General features: G+C 51.0%; 1 protein-coding gene across 1 annotated transcript; it reads right to left on the bottom strand.

The window, feature by feature from the left end:
• Positions 1-1,692: 1,692 nt before the first annotated feature.
• Positions 1,693-20,666, bottom strand: LOC135272931 (obscurin-like). Its single transcript, XM_064371651.1, is given in 16 exon segments — positions 1,693-1,886; positions 2,014-2,181; positions 2,228-2,299; positions 2,390-2,656; positions 2,921-3,187; positions 3,441-3,551; positions 4,152-4,190; positions 4,193-4,414; positions 4,521-4,809; positions 5,124-5,137; positions 5,757-5,978; positions 6,433-6,672; positions 7,402-7,440; positions 10,059-10,325; positions 10,542-10,729; positions 20,515-20,666. Coding segments are annotated over 16 exon segments (2,751 nt in total).
• Between the last annotated feature and the right edge of the window lie 425 nt (positions 20,667-21,091).

Here is a 21,091-nt window from a genome sequence, read left to right on the forward strand (position 1 = left end):
AGGCTGGAGTGCAATGGCTTGGCTTGGCTGGCTCGTTTGCTCTTGACTTTCAGGCAGGAGTGTAATGACTTGGCTTGCCTGGCTTTTTTGCTCTTGTCCTTCAGGCTGGAGTGCAATGGCTTGGCTTGGTGCAATGGCTTGGCTTGGTTCGCTCTTTCACCCTTGTCCTTCTGGCTGAAGTGCAATGGCTTGACTTGGCTGGCTTTTTTAACCTTGTGCTTCAGGCTAGAGTGCAGTGGTCTGGCTTGGCTGGCTTTTTTGGTCTTCTTCTTCAGGCTCGAGTGCAATGGCTTGGCTTCCTGCAATGGCTTCGCTTGGTTGGCTTTTTTGCTCTTGTCCTTCAGGCTGGAGTGCAGTGGCTTGGCTTGGATGGCTTTTTTGCTCTTGTCCTTCATGATGGAGTAAAATGGCTTGGCTTGGCTGGATTTTTTGCTCTTGTCCATCAGGCTGAAGTGCAATGGTTTGGCTTGACTGGCTTTTTTGCTCTTGTCCTTCAGGCGGCAGTGCAATGGCTTGTCTTGGCTGGTTTTCTTGCTCTTGTCCTTCAGGCTAGAGTGCAATGGCTTGGCTTGGTTTGCTTTTTTGCTCTTGTCCTTCAGGCTGGAGTGCAATGGCTTGGCTTCGGTGACTTTTTTGCTCTAGTCCAGGCTGGAGTACAACGACTTGGCTTGGCTGGCTTTTTTACTCTTCTCTTTCAGGCTGGAGTGCAATTGCTTGTCTAGACTGGCTTTTTGCTCTTGTACTTCAGGCTGGAGTGCAATGGCTTGGCTTGGTGCAATGGCTTGGGGTGGCTGGCTTTTTTGCTCTTGTCCTTCAGTCTGGAGTGCAATGGCTTGGCTTGGCTGACTTTTTTGCTCTTGTCCTTCAGGCTACGGTTTGCAGTGGCCCCAGTTTGCTGCAGCCCCGGTTTACAGTGACCCCGGTTTGCAGTGGCCCCCACGAGGGCCAAGACCCAAACTCCAACACTGTCAACGTATGGGAAGCCCACGCCCACCTACCCCACCAGCCTGGCTCAGCCCACTCTCCCCTGACATCCTGGGGCCACCCTGAAGTGCCAGCTCACAGGTCTACCTCCCTGCCAGGCCCCCAGGCTTCAAAGGCAGGGACCTTTGCTGTCTGTCTCCATCCCCAGTGCAGTCACTGGAGGGGCCTGCCTGCGGCTACCTCTGATAGTGAGCTGGGCGGAGGAAGCGGGGCCACCCATGTGGAAGGAGACAGTGCTGGTGTCCTCAGGTGTCACGCCCTTCAGCCACGGGGTTTGGATGCGGCCATCCCACATGGCCACCTCTGTCACCTCTGTGACAGAGGTGTGGGACTTTGCAGTGGCAGGCCCTGCAGGCACCACTGCACGTCTGTGGCTCCAGCCCAGGACACCTCGCAGCTGAACTGGACATCCTCGTTGGCTGGCACCTCTGCATCAACCAGCCCCCTCTCAATGGTCACCTCAGGCTCTGAGGGGTGAGGCAAGAGGGTCCCCTTTACCAGCCAAGTAAAAGAGCCCAGGCCAAGCTCCCACACCCCCTCCTCCAGGAAGCCTTCCTGGGCACCCTCACACTCCTGTGCCACAGCACATCTGTCCCACATGGTTTCCATCCCCCGATGTGCTCACAAGCACAGATCCCGCCATGACAGCTCTTTGGGGACAGAACCTGGGCCGGGGGTGTAGGCCAAGAGGCAGTTGTGTCTGAGGAATCATTGGGAAGGGGTCGTGGGCTGTCCATTCGCATACCGCAGCCCCACTCTGGCTAGCACAGCAGGGAGGCAAGGCTTGCGGGAGAAACAGGAGCGGTCAGCAGGACACCCACACACCAGCCGCAGGTGGACTTGAGGGGCTACAGCCTGTTTCCCTGCAGCCCAGCTTCTCTCAGAGAGCCCCGACAGGGACGCTGGGAGGTGTGGGAGTGAGGAGGAAGACAGCATGAGAGAAGGGCTCAGGTGCACCCAGAAGGTCACCATGAGGGGTGGATGGCAGGGAGTGGCTCACCCTCTCCTCCGGGAGGCCCCAAGGCTCACCTGTGACCCTGAGGGAGGCAGCGGTTTTCTGGCCACCTGTCACACAGGCATACTCGCCCGTGTCCTTAGACTCCAGTTGGTGGATCAACAGCTCCCGAGTGGCCCCCAGGCTGCTCATCTCATACTTGGGACCCGCCTGCAGCTCCACGCCCTCCTTGAGCCATTGCACTGTGCCCGCCCCCCCCCCCCCCCCGCTCTGCTTCGCTCAGCTGACAGCACAGCTGGGCTATGGCACCCGTCTGCTGCTCCAGGCTCTGCAGCCAGGTCTTGAACTTGGGCCTGGGGACTGGGGGAAATGCAGGAAGGCACACTTAGCGCCCCTGGCCACTGACCAAGGGTGAAGGGCTGTGGGAGGCAGGGCTGGCGAGCAGCTCACCATGGACAGAGAGGCTGGCTGTGCTCTGCGTGTGGCCCGTGTCGCACGTGTAGTCACCCGTGTCCTCCTGCTCCGCACCGCATACCAGCAACTCTGCAGTGGCCCCGTCCTGCACCATCCAGTACTTGGCACAAGGGAAGAGCTGCAGGGAGCCCTTGCGCCACTCCACACTGGCACCCGCCCGGTTCAGCTTGCAATGCAGGTGTGCCATGTCTCCCTCGTCCACCTCCTGGGGCTGCAGCTCTCGCAGGAACCACACAGGTGCCGCTGCGGGGGAGGAACAGGGCGTGAGGGCAGGTCCCTGAAGGGCTATAAGGGGGAACGCACAGCGAGCATGATACAGGGCAGGGTGGGGAAGGGAACTGCAGAGAGCGGCTACTGGGAAGGAGCAGGCCCTTGGGCTGGGTCCGACCCCCACCTTGTGGAGCCATCTCCTCAATTGGGACCCCCAGGTGGAAAGGCAGCCCCAAGGGTCAGCCTGGAACACTGGAACTGCACTAGATCCTGGGCCAGGCCAGCCTGGAAGCCCACCTGTGACGGTGAGGGTGGCGCTGGTGCTCTGGGAGCTGCAGGTGCAGGTGTACTTGCCAGTGTCTTCACAAAGCAGGTCCTGTAACACCACCTCCACCATGCAGCCCTGAAGCCGTGGCTCCCAGTGCCCGTCGGCCCGCAGCTCCAGGCCACCCTTGCTCCAGACAACTGTAGCAGTGGGCGCAGATAGCTCACACTGCAGGCTGGCTCTGGAGCCCTCCTCCACCTGCAGACTCTGCAGCGGTTCCTGGAACATGGGGTGTGGGGCTGCAGCAGGCAGGAGGCAGGGGGCAGGGTCAGCTCCAGATCTGCACCAGGCATCGCTCTCCAGGCCAGCAGATGAGGGCCTGGGCTCCCCCCAGCTCCCTGGCCTGGCTTCACAGGCGGTGCTGCCTCAGATGGCAGTGGGGACCACTGGTCTGCGATTCGGGAGTGAGGAGGCAGAGCAGTGGGAAAGCAGGGAGGGGCGAGATCTGCCCAGGGCTTAGGAGGCTGGCCTCTCACCCCGGACCCCACCCACAACCCTGCGGGGCCACAGCCCCCAGGGCCCAGGGCAGGGGTGTGTACTCCTCCCTGGTACACAGGTGGGAGCTGGCTGGAGAGCTGCTGGGTGAGGCCCTGTGCCCCAGACCTGAGGGCAGAGCTGAGTCCCCCAGATCCCAGGCCGATGCCAGGGCCTGGGGCTATAGGTTCCGTCTTCCCTCCCCGGGCACAGATATATATTCAGATCGCAGAGTGGGGCCGTGGCCCCCAGACTCCAGGGTAGGGACCAGGTCACCTTAGGCCCTCAGGTGCCGTGGGGACTGTTTGCCCCACAAGGCTACACAGAACCAGGGCCAGCATGCAGGGCCCAGGGCTCTAGGTCCAGCCTCCCCTTGCTAGGCACCAGAGGCCTCCCTCCAAGGACATGAGACCCTGTGGCTGAGACTGCAGGGCTCAAATGAAGGCTGGCAGAAAGTTGATTGATTAGGGGGTGATGGGAGGCAGGGGGAAGGCAACAAGGCAGGAATTCCTTCCCTACCACGATGACTGGTACCCAAGGTCACGTGGCTGGAGCTCAGTACAGACACCAGGGCACAGGATAACATTGGGACCCATGAGCAGAGGGGACAGAGGAAACCGCAGGAGGCAGAGGAAACAAGCACCCGCAAGGAGGTGTGTGGTGCCTGCAACTGCACACGGAGGAGGCCACACACCCACATCAGTCCACGCAGCCACGTGAGGTCATTACCCTTGGCAGTGAGCATGGCTGATGTCCTGTCTGCCCCCACACACACGAGTACTCCCCAGTGTCTGCCACAGACAGGCCACGAATCTGCAGCTCACACTTGGTCCCGTCCCACCTCAGGCTGTATCTGTCCCCATCTTTGAGGGTCTCAGACCCCTTCCTCTACTCCACGGGGGCCGCCTCGCTCAGCTCACACCGCAGCATGGCCGTGGCCCCTTCCGTGGCCTCCTTGTTCCTCAGTTTCTCAATGAACTGAGCAGGCAGAGCTGCAGGAGGGTCAGACAGACACAGAGAGCACACCGTCTTTGCTCCCCTGTGTTGGAGGAGGCGGCATCACTGGGCCACATGGGCAGGGTGGACAGAGACACTGACCTGTCACTGTGAGGGTGGCAGAAGTCGTCTGGTCCCCGAAGGAGCATGAGTATGGCCCGCTGTCCTGCAGCCACAGGTCCCGGACCACCAGCTGCAGCACAGCACCCTCCTGGCTTAGTCTGTATTTGTCACCTGGCCTCAGGATGCTGTCCCCACAGCATGACTCCACGGGTGCGGCCACAGATGACAGCATGCAGCACAGTGTGGCAGCACCACCCTCCAGCACCTCCAGGTCCTTCAGGGCCTCCCGGAACCGCACCGACTGGGCTGCGGACAGGCATGGGCTCAGCTCACCCTCCCTGCCCTGAAGTCCACGAGGGGTCCCCAGTAGGGGGTGGAGAGCTGGGGACATTGGCTGCAGGGTGCTGGCAGGCCCACCTCCCCCTTCTCCTGTGGGGCATGTGGCAGGGACCTCAGGACTTCTGGAAAGGGTCAGCTCTGAAGGTGAGGGGTAGAAAGGGTGAATCAAGTGGGAAAACAGACAGGCAGGTGTCAGGGACCTGTGCCCCCAAATTCACAGGTGGAAGCCCTAGCCCAAACCTCCGACTGTGGCTGTGACAAGGGAAATAAGGTCAAATGAGGTCACGGTGGGCCCTAAGCCACTGTGGCTGCACCTCCTAAAAAGGGAGATTAGGGCTGTGTGCGATGGTTCATGCTTGTAATCCCAGCACTTTGGAAGGCTGAGGTGGGCGGATCACCTGAGGACAGGCGTTTGAGACCAGCCTGCCCAACATGGAGAAACCCTGTCTCTACTAAAAATACAAACAATATTAGCCGAGCCTGGTGGCACATGCCTGTAATCCCAGCTACTCAGGAGGCTGAGGCAGGAGAATCGCTTAAACCTGGGAGGCAGAGGTAGCAGTGAACCGAGATCATGCCATTGCACTCCAGCCTGGGCAACAAGAGCGAAACTCCGACTCAAAAATAAAAAGGGAGGTGGGCACACAGATGTGCAGAGGGATGGCCCTTCAGGAATGCAGAGGTTCTGCAGGGCGGCTCCTGCGGGTGGCAGAGGCTAGGGCAGGAGCCAAGCAGGGTGGACCAGGTGCCAGGAAATGCCAGAAAGCACATGGGGACCGGGGGCACCCCACATGGGATGCACGGGAGTCTGGGTCCTCCCGCCTTGGGCTCCTTGTGGGTGCACACACCCTGCCCTGAAGCTGGTGCTGTCTGACAAGAGAGCTGCAGGTGCCTGGCCCGTGGCTGGGCTTCGGGCAGCTGGGGCTCACCATGCACCCTGCATGCATCCACTGTCCTGCAGGGTTGCCCCGGTGATGAGCAGCTGGGCCCGGTGGCCCTCGTGGCTCAGCTGGCACTGGGTGGATGGCCGCAGGGTCTTCCCATCCTTCATCCAGTGCACGGGGATGTCACGGGTGCTGGTCTCACATGGCAGGGTCAAGTCCTCACCCTCTGTGACCGTGGCATCTGTGAGCTCCTGGGAGAAGATGCTTGGCTTCTCTGGGGGGCAGAGAGAGAAGCAGGAGCATGTGGGATGCTGTCACACTGCCGCTGCAGGGGCCGATGGGGAAACCCTGGCTCTCGCTGCAGACCAGACAACACCCTGGCTTGGCACCCACCAGTCACCCTCACACTGGGGCCATGCAACAGGCTGTGCAGAGAGCAGGGCAGGCTCCGCACAATCACCCCATCATCTCCTCACCACAGTGAGGGGGCTCCTGCCCTGCGGGGGAATGCAGCCTGGCCCGAGCCACACCAAGCACAGTTCTGCAAACCACGCAGATGAATTCATTCTGAAGGAGCCCAATTCAGCCTTCCAAACTCCCCTGCCCCACAGAAAGCCAATGGGGCCTTCTCTGTGAGCCCAGGGACAACAGGCACTGGCTGAGCTATGTCCGCCTCTCCACCTGGCTGCAGCCCTGAGTGACATGGGCAATGTGGGCATGAAACCCACCAGTGACCCTGAGGGCAGCTGAGGCCTGCTGGTCACCCGCCTCAAAGTAGATGGAGCTGGAGTCCTTAAGTGCCGGCTGCCACAGCATCAGCACATGGTAGCCCCTGGGCTGGGCCTCGATCTCATTGAGTTCATTCATATGCAGGGGTGTCTTGTCCAGGAACCAGTGCATAGGCTCGTAGTTGGCAGGGGAGATCTGGCTATGGAAGGTGGCCGAGGAGCCCTCCTGCACATCCACGTCTGTGGGGATCGCTCCAGCGTAGAGACCCCTAAGTGTCTCCGCCATAATGGAGTTTGAGCCCAGACACATTTCTCCCCTCCTGGACGCAGTCGAGCTAAGGGAAAGAAGGAAGTGCAAGAAGTTTGATTTTGCAGAAGTTTTCTGGTTCACTGATCTAACAGTTTGGCTGGGTGAAGGCTGTGTGGTTTCACTGCACATGCTATTTCTTGAAGTTTCTGCTCTGGGCTTGTTTTATGACTCCGTTACCAGGTACTCACTGAAGCTTGTGACTATTCATATGACATTTGAAATTGTTACCTCTAAGATTTATACCTTGGTTTGACCGTTGTAAAATTGATCTTGTTTCTGTGTTTCTGATTATCGGATAAGTAGAAAAGGTCACCTGTTTGTTTTATGACTTCTTGATCAATCTTTATGACAGTTGATTGTATGCTTCTCCTTTTGCTAGTTTTAACTTGAACCCTAGGCTTGTAATGTTGTGATTTTCTCTTCTCCTTTGTTGTAGTTACCTCACTAAGTAACCTGATGTCAGCCACTGCAGGCTAAAGGGTATATAATGAGACCCTGTGCACAAAATAAATCGTTGACTTGGGCAATCCTCGTCAGCCCTCCAGACCCCTAAACTTTCCTGTCATTCTTTTCTTCTGCGCACTCTCTCTTCCAGGTATTGGGACCCTCTTGCTGGTCAAGAGACCCCCGGCAAACGTGCCGATCTCACGGACCACAACACACGTCCTCCCGGTCCTCGATGACATGCACCCACTGGCCTGCAAAGGCACAGACTGCTCAGGGGCCCCACACTGTCCAGGGCAGGCTCGGCCAATGGGGCTCCCCAGGGCAGATGCTCCCCATGACAGAGCAAGGTGGCTGTGTTTTAACAAGTTTGCAGGGATGGAACTCCAAAAATAGTAAGTGGGTCAGAGCTGAACGGTCCAAAGATAGTTGTTTGAGGGCCACTCGGAGCCCCGAGCCTACCTCTCTGCACCTCGGGAGTCCTTCTGCAAGGCTTTCTGGGCGAGTCCACAGCCTGCTGAGAACCACGCCAGTGCAGTCCTGCCCTCTTTCCAAGCTGTGCTCCCAGAAGCAGCTGGCTCCCAAACCTGCTAATGCCCGCTGTGTGTGTCATTACAATTGTGCCATGAAATTAACTCTTCTAGTAACAGATGAAACAGGAGTGTGAAAAAAAATATGCCAGGTGCGGTGGCTCACGCCTATAATCCCAGCACTTTGGAGGCTGAGGCAGGCGGATCATGAGGTCAGGAGTTTGAGACCATCCTGGCCAACATGGTGAAACCCCGTCTCTACTAAAAATACAAAAAACTTAGCCAGGCATGATGGCATGTGCCTACAATCCTAGCTACTCAGGAGGCTGAGACAGGAGAATCACTTGAACCCAGGAGGCTGAGGTTGCAGTGAGCAGAAGGCTCGCCATTGCACTCCAGCCTGGGTGACAGAGGAAGACTGTCACACAAAAAAATAAAGCTGCAGTTGTGTTGAAATTTAAATCAAATGATTGGAAGATGGAAAATGTGAATTCCTAGAAATGAGGCTTTTTGCCTGTTGAATTAGGAATGGTAAGAGACAACCGTTTATGAATATTGAGACGGGCCCTGCATTCAGATTCCTTCTGTGTACACCGTGCCCCCCAGGCATGACTCCACAGAAGCCGACCCTGCCTGGGTGACGCGCATGGACAAAAGCTCTCATCAGTGGATGGCACACATGGAAGCGGCTTGGCCTCCCTGACCAGGCCAGCCCACATCCTCATATGTTAAACCCTTTTTTTTTTTTCTTTTAAGATGGAGTCTCACTCTGTTGCTCAGGCTGGAGTGCAGTGGTGCAATCTCTGCTCACTGCAACCGCCGCCTCCTGGGTTCACACAATTCTCCTGCCTCAGCCTCCCGAGTAGCTGGGATTAGAGGGGCATACCAACACACTCAGCTAATTTTTTGTATTTTTAGTAGAGACGGGGTTCACTATGTTGGCCAGATGGTCTCAAACTCCTAACCTCATGATCTCCCCACCTCGGCCTCCCAAAGTGCTGGGATTACAGACATGAGCCACTGCGCCCAGCCACTTTTGATAACTTTTTAAAACATTAACTATGGGTACCAAGTTGAGATCATGGTGCTCTACTGTGGTAACAGAATGCTTTCACCAGGGTCACCAAATCCACTGCACAGGAAAAATCAGTGACGATTCCTGGTTTGTGTTACTTCTGATGATCAAGGCTGGGGCCTTTCACATACAGGACCCTGTGAATGCTCTGTGCTCAGACCTCAGTAGGGACCTCCTGCAAACTCAGGTCTGGACACCAGCCCAGGACTCCAGAGCCAAGTGGAGGCTGTGGTGCGGGGGCTGGGCCTCGCCTGCCCTGATGCCAATGTGCCCCATGACCTTGCCCTGGCCATGGACCCACTAAAACTTCAGTTTTCTTATCTACAGCGTGGAGAGAAGGACAGTTCTCACTCTGCCTGCCACTCAACCACAGAGGCAAACAGTAAGATCAAAAAGCCACCTGCTAGGATCTCAGTGTCCCCCTGGACACTCATGTTGAAACTTAATCCCAATGTGGCAACATAAAGAGTGGGGCTTTTAAGAAGGGATTGGGTGAGCGGGCTCTGCCCTCAGGAATGGATTAATCCATCCATGGATCAATGGCTTAACGGGTTAAAGCACTGTCACGGGAGTGGTGGCTTTACAAGAAGATAGAGAGAGGCCCGAGCTGGCACCCTCAGCCCCCTCCCCATGGGATGCCATGTGCCACCTCCTGGGGACTCTGCAGAGAGTCCCTGAAGCAAGAGGACCCTCACCAGATGTGGCCCTTGACCTTGGACTTCCCAGTCTCCAGAGATGTAAGAAGTAAATTACTTTCCTTTATAAATGACCCAGTTCAGGTATTCTGTTATAAGCAACAAGAGAAAGACTAAGATGCCAGTGTAACTCTCAATGACAACACTAATGACCGTCAGTTCTTCCCTGGGGGCACCTGAGGTTGCCTGGCACGGCTGAGTCAGGCTGTCCCTCTGGGACAAGGGTGACAGGCTGTATGTGCAGATACATGCAGAGCTCACACATGGGCCAGGCACCTGCGCGCATGAGAGAAACACACGGTGACCGAATAAACACACGTGGAAGTGAGGGCTGGCAGCTCATTCACAGCCATGCTGGAGCCTCAGCGGCCACCCAGGGAGAAACACAAAGTGACTGAATAAACACACGCGGAAGTGAGAGCTGGCAGCTCGTTCACAGCCATGCTGGAGCCTCGGTGGCCAGCCAGGGAGCACCCCACTACCCTCGTGATAGGAAACTGAAGCTGGGCCTGTCCACTGCCAAGTCTCCAGTGCCATTCAAAGCCTGGGCCATGCACACTCGGCCGCCTCACCTTGCACCAGGAGCTGGGCCTGGGTCTGGGCATGGCTGATGTCGCAGGTGTAGGTGTCGCTGTCTGCCTTCTCCAGGGTGCGGATGGTGAGCCACAGGGTCAGGCCCTCCTGGCTGAGCTGGTGCTTCCCTGAGGCCCGAAGCTCCGCGGGGCCATTGTGCCAGGTCACGGTGGCTGTGGGGTGCTCCATCTTCCACGTGAACACAGCTGTGCCTTTCTCCTCCACCTGCAGGTCGGCCAGCTCCTCTGTGAAGCTGTTTGCTTTTTCTGGACAGGGAGATGGAAGCAGAATACATGGGGTGTGAGGCCCGCGCAGACCCCATACTGGCCCCGTTATCATCCAGGCCTGGCTACAGAAGCTCTGGGACCTGGGTGAGCCCTTCCAGCTGGGACAGAGTAGCCTGGGCTCCAGGGGTGGCCCCCTGCCCTGCCAGGGGAGCGAGGCTGCTCCAGGGCCGTGCATGGGGCTCCTGTGGCATTTACCTTCCACTCGGAGTCTGGCTGTGCTCTTGGAAGCCTCCACCTCACATGCATACTCGCCCACGTCCTTGAGCAAGGCTCCACGGACAACCAGTGTGGCCATCATGCCCTCACAGACCACATCAGCCCCTGCCTGGCATCTCAGCTTCTGCCTGGTCATCCCCATTGGTGCCCCCACACTGGCCTGGTGGCTTCAGAGCAGACACAGCCCCTGGTTCATGGCAACATCCCTGGCTGTGCCCCTTGGAGCACACTGGGCAGGGAGAGCATAGCCTCCAACCCTGACTCCAGGACCCATCACCCCCGGATCCACCTGCCTGCACCCGGACCTCACAGGACCACGCCAAGCCATGGTTCCCCTAGGAGGTCCCCCTGGCCTCTCCAGCTCAGCAGAGCAGCCCCTCAATCTCGGAGAATGACGTGAGCCACCCAGGTATTGGCTGGCCCCACACCCATGCCCAGCATGCCCCCTTCCAGGAGCTCCACCGTGCCCACAGCACACACCATGCCCGGTTAAAAGGAAAGCTGCCTGTGGTCACCTGGAAATTAGAGAGGACTAAAAGGGCAAAACTTTTCTTCTTTCAAAAACAAGGATCAAATGAACTGGCTTGATAAACACCTATTAAAGTAGATATTCCATTGGACCCTGACCCTTTATTTTTGGAAGTCAAGCTCAAAGATGAAACACAGGTGTACTCAGCCTCATGTGATAGAGCCGTGGTCTGTGCTCCTCAGGTGTGGTCCACTGACCAGAGTCCCAGCATGCCCTGCAAACTGGTTAAACAGTGTAGAATCTCACGCCCCACTCCAGAGACGCTGGGACTGAATCTGCATTTTTGACCAGATTCCCTGGTGATTTGTATGCACATCAAAACTTGAGAATCCTTGTTTAGTGAATATCTGGCTAATTTTGAACCACCCTACCCGATAGTATTGGCTAGGAATGCCAGCTTTTCTGGAGGCACTGCTGAAATGAGGAGGTAGTTCGTTGATGAGCACCTTCAAGAAGCTCAGTTTCCTGTCGCTGACTCATCTAGAATCCTGTCCAAACTGGTCAGGAGTAAATATTTAAAAAGGGGTAATGGCTGGGTGTGGTGGCTCATGCCTGTAATCCTAGCACTTTTGGTGCTCGAGGCAGGAGTATCACTTGAGCCCAGGAGTTCAGAATAGCCTGGGCAACATGGCAAAACCCTGTCTCTACTAAAAGGAAAAAAAAAAAAAAGCTCAGCATGGTTTCACAGGCCTGTAGTCCTGACTAATTGGGAGGCTGAGGTGGGAGCATCAACTGAGCTTGGAAAGGTGAGGCTGCGGTGAGCTAAGATTATGCCACTGCATTCCAGCCTTGGCTATGAGAGGGAGACCTTGTCTCAAAAAAAAAAAAAAAAAAAAAAAAAGAAAAGAAAAGAATAAAGAAAAAATAATTATCAGAACTGTATGCAAAAAAAAAGTGCACAGAAGGAATTAATAATGTTTTAATCATAGAATAATTGAAAACAGCTTAATATTAAATAAGAGAGTAAAGAAACTATGCATCCAATAGCTGCAAAATATCTATTAAAAACTGTGTGATAAGGTCAGCATGCATGGTGGCTCACTCCTGTAATTCTAGCACTTTGGGAGGCCAAGGCAGGCAGATCACTTGTCAGGAGTTTGAGACCAGCCTGGCCAACATGGTGAAACCCTGTCTCTATTGAAAATACAAAAATTAGCCAGGCACGATGGTGGGCTCCTGTAATTCCAGCTGTAATCCTGTAATCCCAGACTGAGGCAAGAGAATTGCTTGAGCCCGGGAGGTGAAAGTTGCAATGAGCTGAGATAGCCCCAATGCACTCCAGCTCGGGCAACGGAGTTGTCTCTAAATTAATTAATTAATTTAAAAACGGTGTCATAGAAAAAAAATATTGGCATGGGGAAATGTCCATCCACATTGTGTTCCTGAGTGAACAAAGCTGACTAGAAGACATGCAGGATTCCATTTTTATTTTAGAAATACATTCTTATGCACAAGAAAAAAATCCCTGCAAGGACACATACCTATGTGTTAACAGCTGTTACAGATTTGGAGTGCTTTTGTCAGAGATGTTTGAACCAGAGTGACTCCATCTTGAATAGGGGCTGAGTAAAATAAGCCTGAGACCTACTGGGCTGCATTCCTAGGAGGTTAAGGCATTCTTAGTCACAGGATGAGACAGAAGGTCACCACAAGATTCAGGTCACAAAGACCCTGCTGATAAACAGGTTGTGGCAAAGAAGGTGGCCAAACCCCCCTAAAACCAAGAGGGTGATTGAAAGTGACCTCTGGTCATCCTCACTGCTCATTATATGCTAATTATGATGCATTAGCATGCTGAGAGACACTCCCACCAGCGCCCTGACAGTTTACAAATGCATGGCAATGTCAGGAAGTTACCCCATATGGTCTAAAAGTGGGAGGAACCCTCACTTCAGTGAATTGCCCATCCCTTTCCTGGAAAACTCATGAATAAAATCCACCCCTTGTTTAGCATACAATCAAGAAATAACTGTTAATGTAAGTATACTCAGCTGAGCAGCCCACGCCACTGCTCTGCCTGTGGGGTAGCCATTTTTTTCTTTCTTTTTCTTTATGTTTAGAGATTGGGGCCTGCCTCGGCCTCCCAACATGCTGGGATTACAGGTGTGAGCCACTCTGCCCAGCCCTTTTGTTTCTTTCTTAATAAACTTGCTTTCACTTTACTCTATGGACTCACCCCAAATTCTTTCTTGCACGAGGTCCAGCAACCCTCTCTTGAGGTCTGGATTGGGACCCCTTTCCGGTAACATTTGCTTTGATTGTGCTTTTCACATTTCTGCCTGCATTAAGCGTGTATTTGTTTTGTATGAAGTCAGTCATAAAAAAGAAAAGTGATCAAGACACAGCCTGTATTTCTAGCCACACAGTTTTTTTTTCCCAACTAGTAACGCATTTCTACTAACTGACCAAATGACAGCCAATATTCAATGATGGTAACTTCCCTGTCAATCCTGGCTGCATGTTACCATCGCTAGGGGAGCTTCAACCACCAACCAAACACCAACAAAACAATGGGTGCTTCTCCCCTGCTGGCTGGCAAAAAAAAAAAAAAAAAAAAAAAACCTGAAAACTGGGACATTTAAAAACTGGCCAGGCACAGTGGCTCACACCTGTAATCCCAGCACTCTGGGAGACCGAGGTGGGCAGATCATGAGGTCAAGAAATCGAGACCATCCTGGCCAGTATGGTGAAACCCTGTCACTACTAAAAATATAAAAATTAGCTAGGCATTGTGGCAGCTTCTGTAATCCCAGCTACTTGGGAGGCCGAGGCAGGAGAACCACTTGAACCTAGGAGGTGGAGGTTGCAGTAAACCGAGATCGTGCCACTGCCCTCCAGCTTGGCAATAGAGCTAGACTCCATCTCAAAAAAAAAAACAAAAAAACCTTCCTATGGCTGAGTGTGGTGGCTCATGCCTGTAATCCCAGCACTTTGGGAGGCTGAGGCAGGTGCATCACAAGGTCAGGAGATTGAGACCATCCTGGCCAACATGGTGAAATTCTGTCTCTACTAAAAATACAAAAATTAGCTGGTGTGGTGGTGGGTGCCTGTAATTCCAACTACTTAAGAGGCTGAGGCACGAGAATTGCTTGAACTCAAGAGACGGAGTTTGCAGTGAGCTGAGATCGCGCCATTGCACTCCAGAGCAACAGAATGAAACTAAAAAAAAAAAAAAAAAAAAAGAAACCTTATGTCTAAAAAAAAAAAAAAAAAAAAAAAGCCTTCCCAGAGTTGAGAACTGCGTTCCAAAATGGTTGGAAGGAGATTCACAGTTCGTTCATTTTTGAAAATCTTCCTACAGTATTTGTAATTACTAAAGGAAAAAAATATTTCTGATGAGACTTCTGACACCAAATGCATTTTTTTTCCAAGCTAACAAATTTTCCAACTCTCTGACACCAACTTTGTATCTTATGATTTAATTCAGTTCTGACACTAACTGCCAGGAGTTCACACAAACCCCACAGGTTAAGTACCCAGTCCCACAAAACTGCCCACTTACAACTTCAGATGCCAATTGCAAGTCGTGGGTCCCCGGGTGACTCATGCTTCTGTCTGACTTGGCTATAAATCAGGCTTCCGTGTCCCGCTTAGGTTTGATAATTCGCCTAGCAGCTCACAGTGAGGAGAGTGAAACTCAGCTGGTGATCATTGAACAAGCCCGGAAGACAAAAACTCCTTATCTGAGGAACTTAGAAGGGAGCAAAGACCACCTGGTGACCATCAAACAGGCAAAACTCCACATCTGGGGGAATTTCAAAGTAATTAAACTTCCTAGTATCTAAAGTCAGCTTCTGATTCCAGTCCTTTTTTCAACTTAAAATTTATAAGTAACTAGAATTTCTATGCATCTCCAGAATGCCATGCCGAAACTCACTGTGCAACACTTGCTGACCTGAAGGCACCAAAATGTCTACAAATGTCATCATTTATCATGATCTACAAGGCTAATATGGCCCAAATTACCCTTCAGCTCTCGTCTTGAAGTCCATAAATACTCCTAAGAAAAAAAATCCACTGTGGGGTGTGCTCAGTCCTCTTGCTGAGATGCCCCGCTGCACTCTTCTGCAGTGTTCATTCTTTTTAACTTTCTTTCTTTTTTCAAACCTATACAGTTGTCGGTAAAGTCTTCTTACCAACCCAGGAGTCAACCACTTCCCAATACCTCGCCAGCACACAAAATTTAGGGAAACACTCTACTATTGCCAGTGTATTACAAAGGATATAGTGAAGAACAAATGAACAGCCAGATGAAGAGGTACCTGGGGGAGGTCATGAAGGATCCTGAATGCAGAAACTTCTATTCCTATAGAGTCTGGGGTGCACCACCCTCCTAGCACATGGATATATTCAACCCGGAAGCTCTCTGAACCCCATCATCCAGAATGGTTATGGAGACTTTGCTACATAGTCATGATTGATTAAATCATTGGCCATTTGTGACTGAACTCAATACCATCTCCTCCTCTTCCCTCCCCAGAGGTCTGGGAGTGGGACTGAAAGTTCCAACCCTCTAATCACATGGTGGGTTCCTCTGGCAACCAGCCCCATCCTCTAAGGTGGACTCAGGTGTGGTGGACCTGAGGGCTACCATTAGGGTGGACTCAGGTGTGGCTGAAATGCTTATCATGAAGAACAAAAGACACTCCTCTCACCCTATCACTTGGAAAATTCCAAGGGTTTTAGAAGCTCTGTGCCAGTAACTGGAGATAGAACAAATACATATTTCTCATTATATCACAGTTACAAAATCCTAGGGGGATTATGTGTTTTTGGTAGTCTATAAAAGTACAATTTTTAAAGTCTTCTCATCATTTATTGAACAAATATTTATTGAGAATCTAGATTCCATTTGAGTCTCACAGTAACCCATAGGTCAGTAGGAGTGGTATTATTAAGTTCGTTATACAGAAGAGACATCCTAGATTCCACAAAATGAGACAGAAAATTAGGCAGCATCTGCTGAGAAAATTTCTGAAGGCCACCATATAATCATCCTTTGGAAGTCAGGCTGTCAAGGTTCAGAGCTTCCAAATCTGGCGCAGTAAGACACAGCCTTGATGTGCCATTTCTCAGCTGATTCTGAATTTTAGCAATAATGCCCAACAAGAAGAGATGGCGGGATCCAGTTGTGATTTTCCTGCTGTAAATGGTTCTATCATTTATAAAATGCTAATTATTTGGAAGACTGTTTCTCTTTGAATATTGTAGACATAGATTTTCAGCATACTTTTGCTACATAATTGTCATTATTTTAAAAATGTTGACATACCTAGCACACTTTTGGAAAAGGCATTTTTAAAAGATTTTATCTTTTTAAGGCAGTTTTATGTTTACAGCAAAATTGAGTAGAAGGTACAGAGATTTCCCATATCCCCACCCCTGCCCTGCGTGTGCACTGCCTCCCTCATTATCAACATCCCCCAGAGGGTACATTTGTTACCTCATTACCCAAAGTCCACAGTTTACCTTAGTCCCAAGTGCTGGGATTATAGGTGTTCACTCTTTGTGGTGTACATTCTATGTGTTTGGACAAATGTATAACAACATAGAACTCATTATGCTATAATACAGAGTATTTTCACTGCCTTAAAAATCCTTCATGCTCCACCAATTCATCTCCCTCCTCCCCAACCCCTGGCAACCGCTGATCTTTTTAGAGTCTCCGTCGTTTGGCCCGGGCATGTTTTTAAAGTAATGCAGGATTTCACCATCTAATATTCAAAAAAAATTTTAAAAAGGAAAGAGAAGGTTGCTTATACCAGAGATCGAATTATGGTTGTATGATTGGCATGAATAATTTTTCATTGAAAATAATCACAGTGTTTGTCTAACTCCTAGCTCTCAAAGAAAACAACCAGATCTGGTTTTGAAACCAGGACCGCCCAGTTGGTGATGAGGACGTCAACTGTGCAGCCTCAGTCGCCCGTGGAGGTCCCGGGCTGGCAGCCGTGGTGTTGCTGCCACCTCGTGGATATTACAGGTAGTGCAGCCGGCAGGCATCCTCAGCCACGCCGAGGTAGCAAGCGCGCGACAGCCCACGTTTATGGTCTTCAGCTTAGCTCGTGTATTACCTAGGAGGACTAGGGGCCCGTGCAGTTTATTATGGGTTTGTGATGTTTATTAATCCACAGCAGTATTGTTTTTGATAGACAACCTAAGATTAAGGCCAATAAAAGACTCTGCAAATGTGGACTCGATAATTTTGTTGACTTGAGAATAAAGAAAAAAGAAACTCCATCTTATAAATTACTGTTTTCTCTTATTCCAGCCCACATTCTGTCATTCTAGAAAGTATGATATATTAATTTTTAGCTAAGCAGTATCCACAGGGAGTAATCAGAGTTGGCACTGTACAGGTGTTTTTCCAATGAAAGGTTACTGTTGGAATTATTTATGAGCAGCAGCAGAACACTAAATATTAACAAAGTGAGTTTCACCTGCTTAGTATCAGGAGCTAGATATGCACCAAATCATCCTGTTCTGACCTTGAAAGGTCATATGTTTATCCAAGAAAGAAGCTCCCCCACCTTCAAGGTGCTGTCAACCTTCCTTTTTGTCCTTTTTCATTTCTTCCCTTTTAAATTGTATTATAATGAAATAGTTAAGACATACACTAAGGTGTAAACCTATGATACCCATCCTCGTTCACTCTACCACCCAGCTTGGGAAATGCATTACTATCCACACAGGTGAAGCCTTTGCTTTGTGACCTCCCACTCCCCACACTGCAGTCCCTTCCTTCCCTTTACAGTTTCCACTTCTCTAAATTTGGTGTTCATCACTTTGGTTTCATTATGCTTTTGTCAGTACTCATGTATTCCTTTTTTTTTTTTTTTTTTTTTGAGACGGAGTTTCACTCATGTTACCCAGGCTGGAGTGCAATGGCGCGATCTCGGCTCACAGCAACCTCCGCCTCCTGGGTTCAGGCAATTCTCCTGCCCCAGCCTCCTGAGTAGCTGGGATTACAGGCACATGCCACCATGCCCAGCTAATTTTTTGTATTTTTAGTAGAGACGGGGTTTCACCATGTTGACCAGGATGGTCTCGATCTCTTGACCTCGTGATCCACCCACCTCAGCTTCCCAAAGTGCTGGGATTACAGGCGTGAGCCACTGCACCCGGCGATCCATGTATTCCTAAACAGTACAACGTATAGGTAGTACAATGTAGGCAATCTGGGTTCTAGAGTGAACCCTCTGTTGATCCCCAAGCTCCAAGAAATAGGATGCCACTTCATCCCTGCTCCTTTTCCAAGCCACTTTACCTGATTTAACAGGAAGGGAGGTCAGTGAAAAGATGTAACTGGGTTGGGACTGGGAATGCACAATAAAAACTTTAAAATATATGCATTTCTTTGGATTCTTTACAGTTTCCACTTCTCTAAATTTGGTGTTCATCATTCCCATTTGTTTTGTTACGCTTTTGTCAATACACATGTATTCCTAAACAGTACAACCTATGGGTTTCATGTTTCTGAAACGCTGTTGAGATGGTGTCCTTGTTTTCTCTAACTTGGATTTTTTTCATCCAGTTAGGATTGTGAGACCCATCCATCATATTAGTTTCCCAGAATTGTTGCAAACAACCTCAAACTGGGTGACTTGATCCAACAAAATTTATTCTCTCAGAGTTCTAGAGGCCAGAACTCAAATCAAGGGGTGGGTGGGGCTGGGCTCCCTCTGGGGCTCTAAGGGAGAATGTGTTCATTGCTTCTTCCAGCTTCCGGTGGCCCCGGGCATTCCTTGGCTTGTGAATCTCTGCTTCTGTCTTCACATGACCTCCTGCTCTCTGTCATGTCTTCCTCTCTTAAAAGGACACTTGTTGGATTTAGGGCCCACCTGATCCAGAATGATCTCATCTTGAGGTCCTTAATTACATCTGCCAAGTCCTCAGCCAATACTCGGTGGAGGTAGGTATCCAACCCATGTATTTTGACCAACTCCTCCAACTACTGGATGATATCGCCTCTAAGCTCAGACAGCTGTGACTTCTGCTTACACAAATAATGCGCATTTAATGTGGCACTGGATCTAATACTCAGTTTATATAGGTGAGAACTAACTAGTATTGGGGGGTTACAGGGCGAGGAATTGGGCATCAGCTGGGAAGGTAGGCAATCTGGGTTCTAGAGTGAACCCTCTGTTGATCCCCAAGCTCCAAGAAATAGGATGCCGCTTTATCCCTGCTCCTCTTCCAAGTCACTTTACCTGACTTAGCAGGAAGGGAGGTCCGTGAAAAGAGGTAACTCGATTTAGACTGGGAATGTACGATAAAAATTTTAAAATATATGCGTTTCCTTGGATTACTGAAGTAAAAATATTACAGAAAATTTGGGTAATGGAAGAAAAAATAATTCCTGCCCCCCATCTAATCCCTCTGTTTCTCTTCTGTACTTATTTACAGGCGTAATCATTTGATTCTGGCGTTATAACTGTGGAGACAAACGTGGCTCCCTCTCGGATGCTAACCTGTCAGCCTGACGTCTGATTAGCCCCAGGCCCATGAATGTCTCCTGATTCCTACTTTATTTGCTGTCCTTAGTGTAAGAACATGTCAACCTTGATGTTAAGCAGAGATTCACAAGCCAAGGATATGACACAAATTATCGGATATGACACACAGCCTTCTTGTCTGTTCTGGAGAGTTGCCTTTCATTGTCTTGCTGGAGCAGGTATACCCCTTCCCCATCAGCCTTGGGTCTGGGGAGTAACAGTGCAGAGATCTACCTGTCTTGCTGCTGCCCAAGACCACCCTTCTGCCTGTAAGTTCCCTGATGAAACACCCTTTCCCGACACTGGATTTCTCGGCCACCTTCTTTGGTTCTTCAGCATTTGGGAGCAACTTTGCATATACAGCTATTTCACAGAATGATAGCCTACAATATATTACCATTTTTCTTCTTGCTACGGGGCTTTCATGACTGATTTTTCTAAAATAAGACAAGTACTGATATGCAACATGGTGGCTCTGAGAAAGCCCAAGGGTGCACACTGGGGTGGAGCCTCCTAAAGTTCACTCCGTTTGCAGCGAGGAGGAGCCTGGCCTCTCCTACTCCAGGGTGGAACCTGGAATTCCATCTGCGATGCTGGAAAACCAGCTAGCAGGACTCTCACTCTGCTGAGAGTTCCTGTCTCCCACCCCTCTACCTTTTTTTTCCCTTTTTGCCTAATAAATTCCATTTTTCTCATTCTCCAGATTGTCTGTGAGCCTAATCGCTCATGGCGGTGTGACAAGAACTCGGCTTTCAGCTGATCTAAGGAGAAAGTCCTACAACTCCAGTTAATGATGTGGTATTGTATACTTAAAACTTGCTGAGAGAAGGGGTGACTTGAGGCTGGTGGCTGGCATCATCTGAAATCTCACTTACCTACAGGTCTGCAGGTTGATGCTGGGGCTCAGCACGGGCTACGACCAGAGCACCTCCACATGACCTTTCCCTGGAGCTCCTTGGCCTCTTCACGCAGTGCTGGCTGGGTTCCAAAGATAAACATCTCCAGAAAGAAGAAGAAGGCAAAAGCTGTGTCCCCGTTGGTGACCTCATCAGAGAAATCACACAGGATCACTTCTGCCATATTCTATTGGTTAAAATTAAGTCAGTGAGGCCAGCCACGATTCAAGGGAAGGGGAATTAGCCTCTACCTTTTGCTGAGAAGAATATCATAGAATTTGTGGACATATTTTAAAACCATCACAATTTACCCACTGGACATACATTACCTGCATTTTCCCCTACAGGCAAAATAGACTCACTCCTCCACCCTAAACCCTTTAAACATTGTATCACTTGTAGTGTCAGGCTTGGGCTGAAGGTTCATGATCTTGACGTGTAAATCAGGCACAGGAGTGGCTGGGGCTCCTTGGGTGCTGTTCCTGGAGTAGAGCTTCGCAGTACAGTTCCTCTCCACCTGAAGACCCGTGAATCAAGACAAGCTGCCTATCTGCCCGCTGCATCCAACATATTGTACAATAGTGGAACAAGCACAGGATCATCGCTGTA

Source organism: Aotus nancymaae, unplaced genomic scaffold (genome assembly GCF_030222135.1).
Source record: "Aotus nancymaae isolate 86718 unplaced genomic scaffold, 86718_ANA_hifiasm-v0.15.2.pri h1tg000155l, whole genome shotgun sequence".
Lineage (NCBI taxonomy): Eukaryota > Metazoa > Chordata > Mammalia > Primates > Aotidae > Aotus > Aotus nancymaae.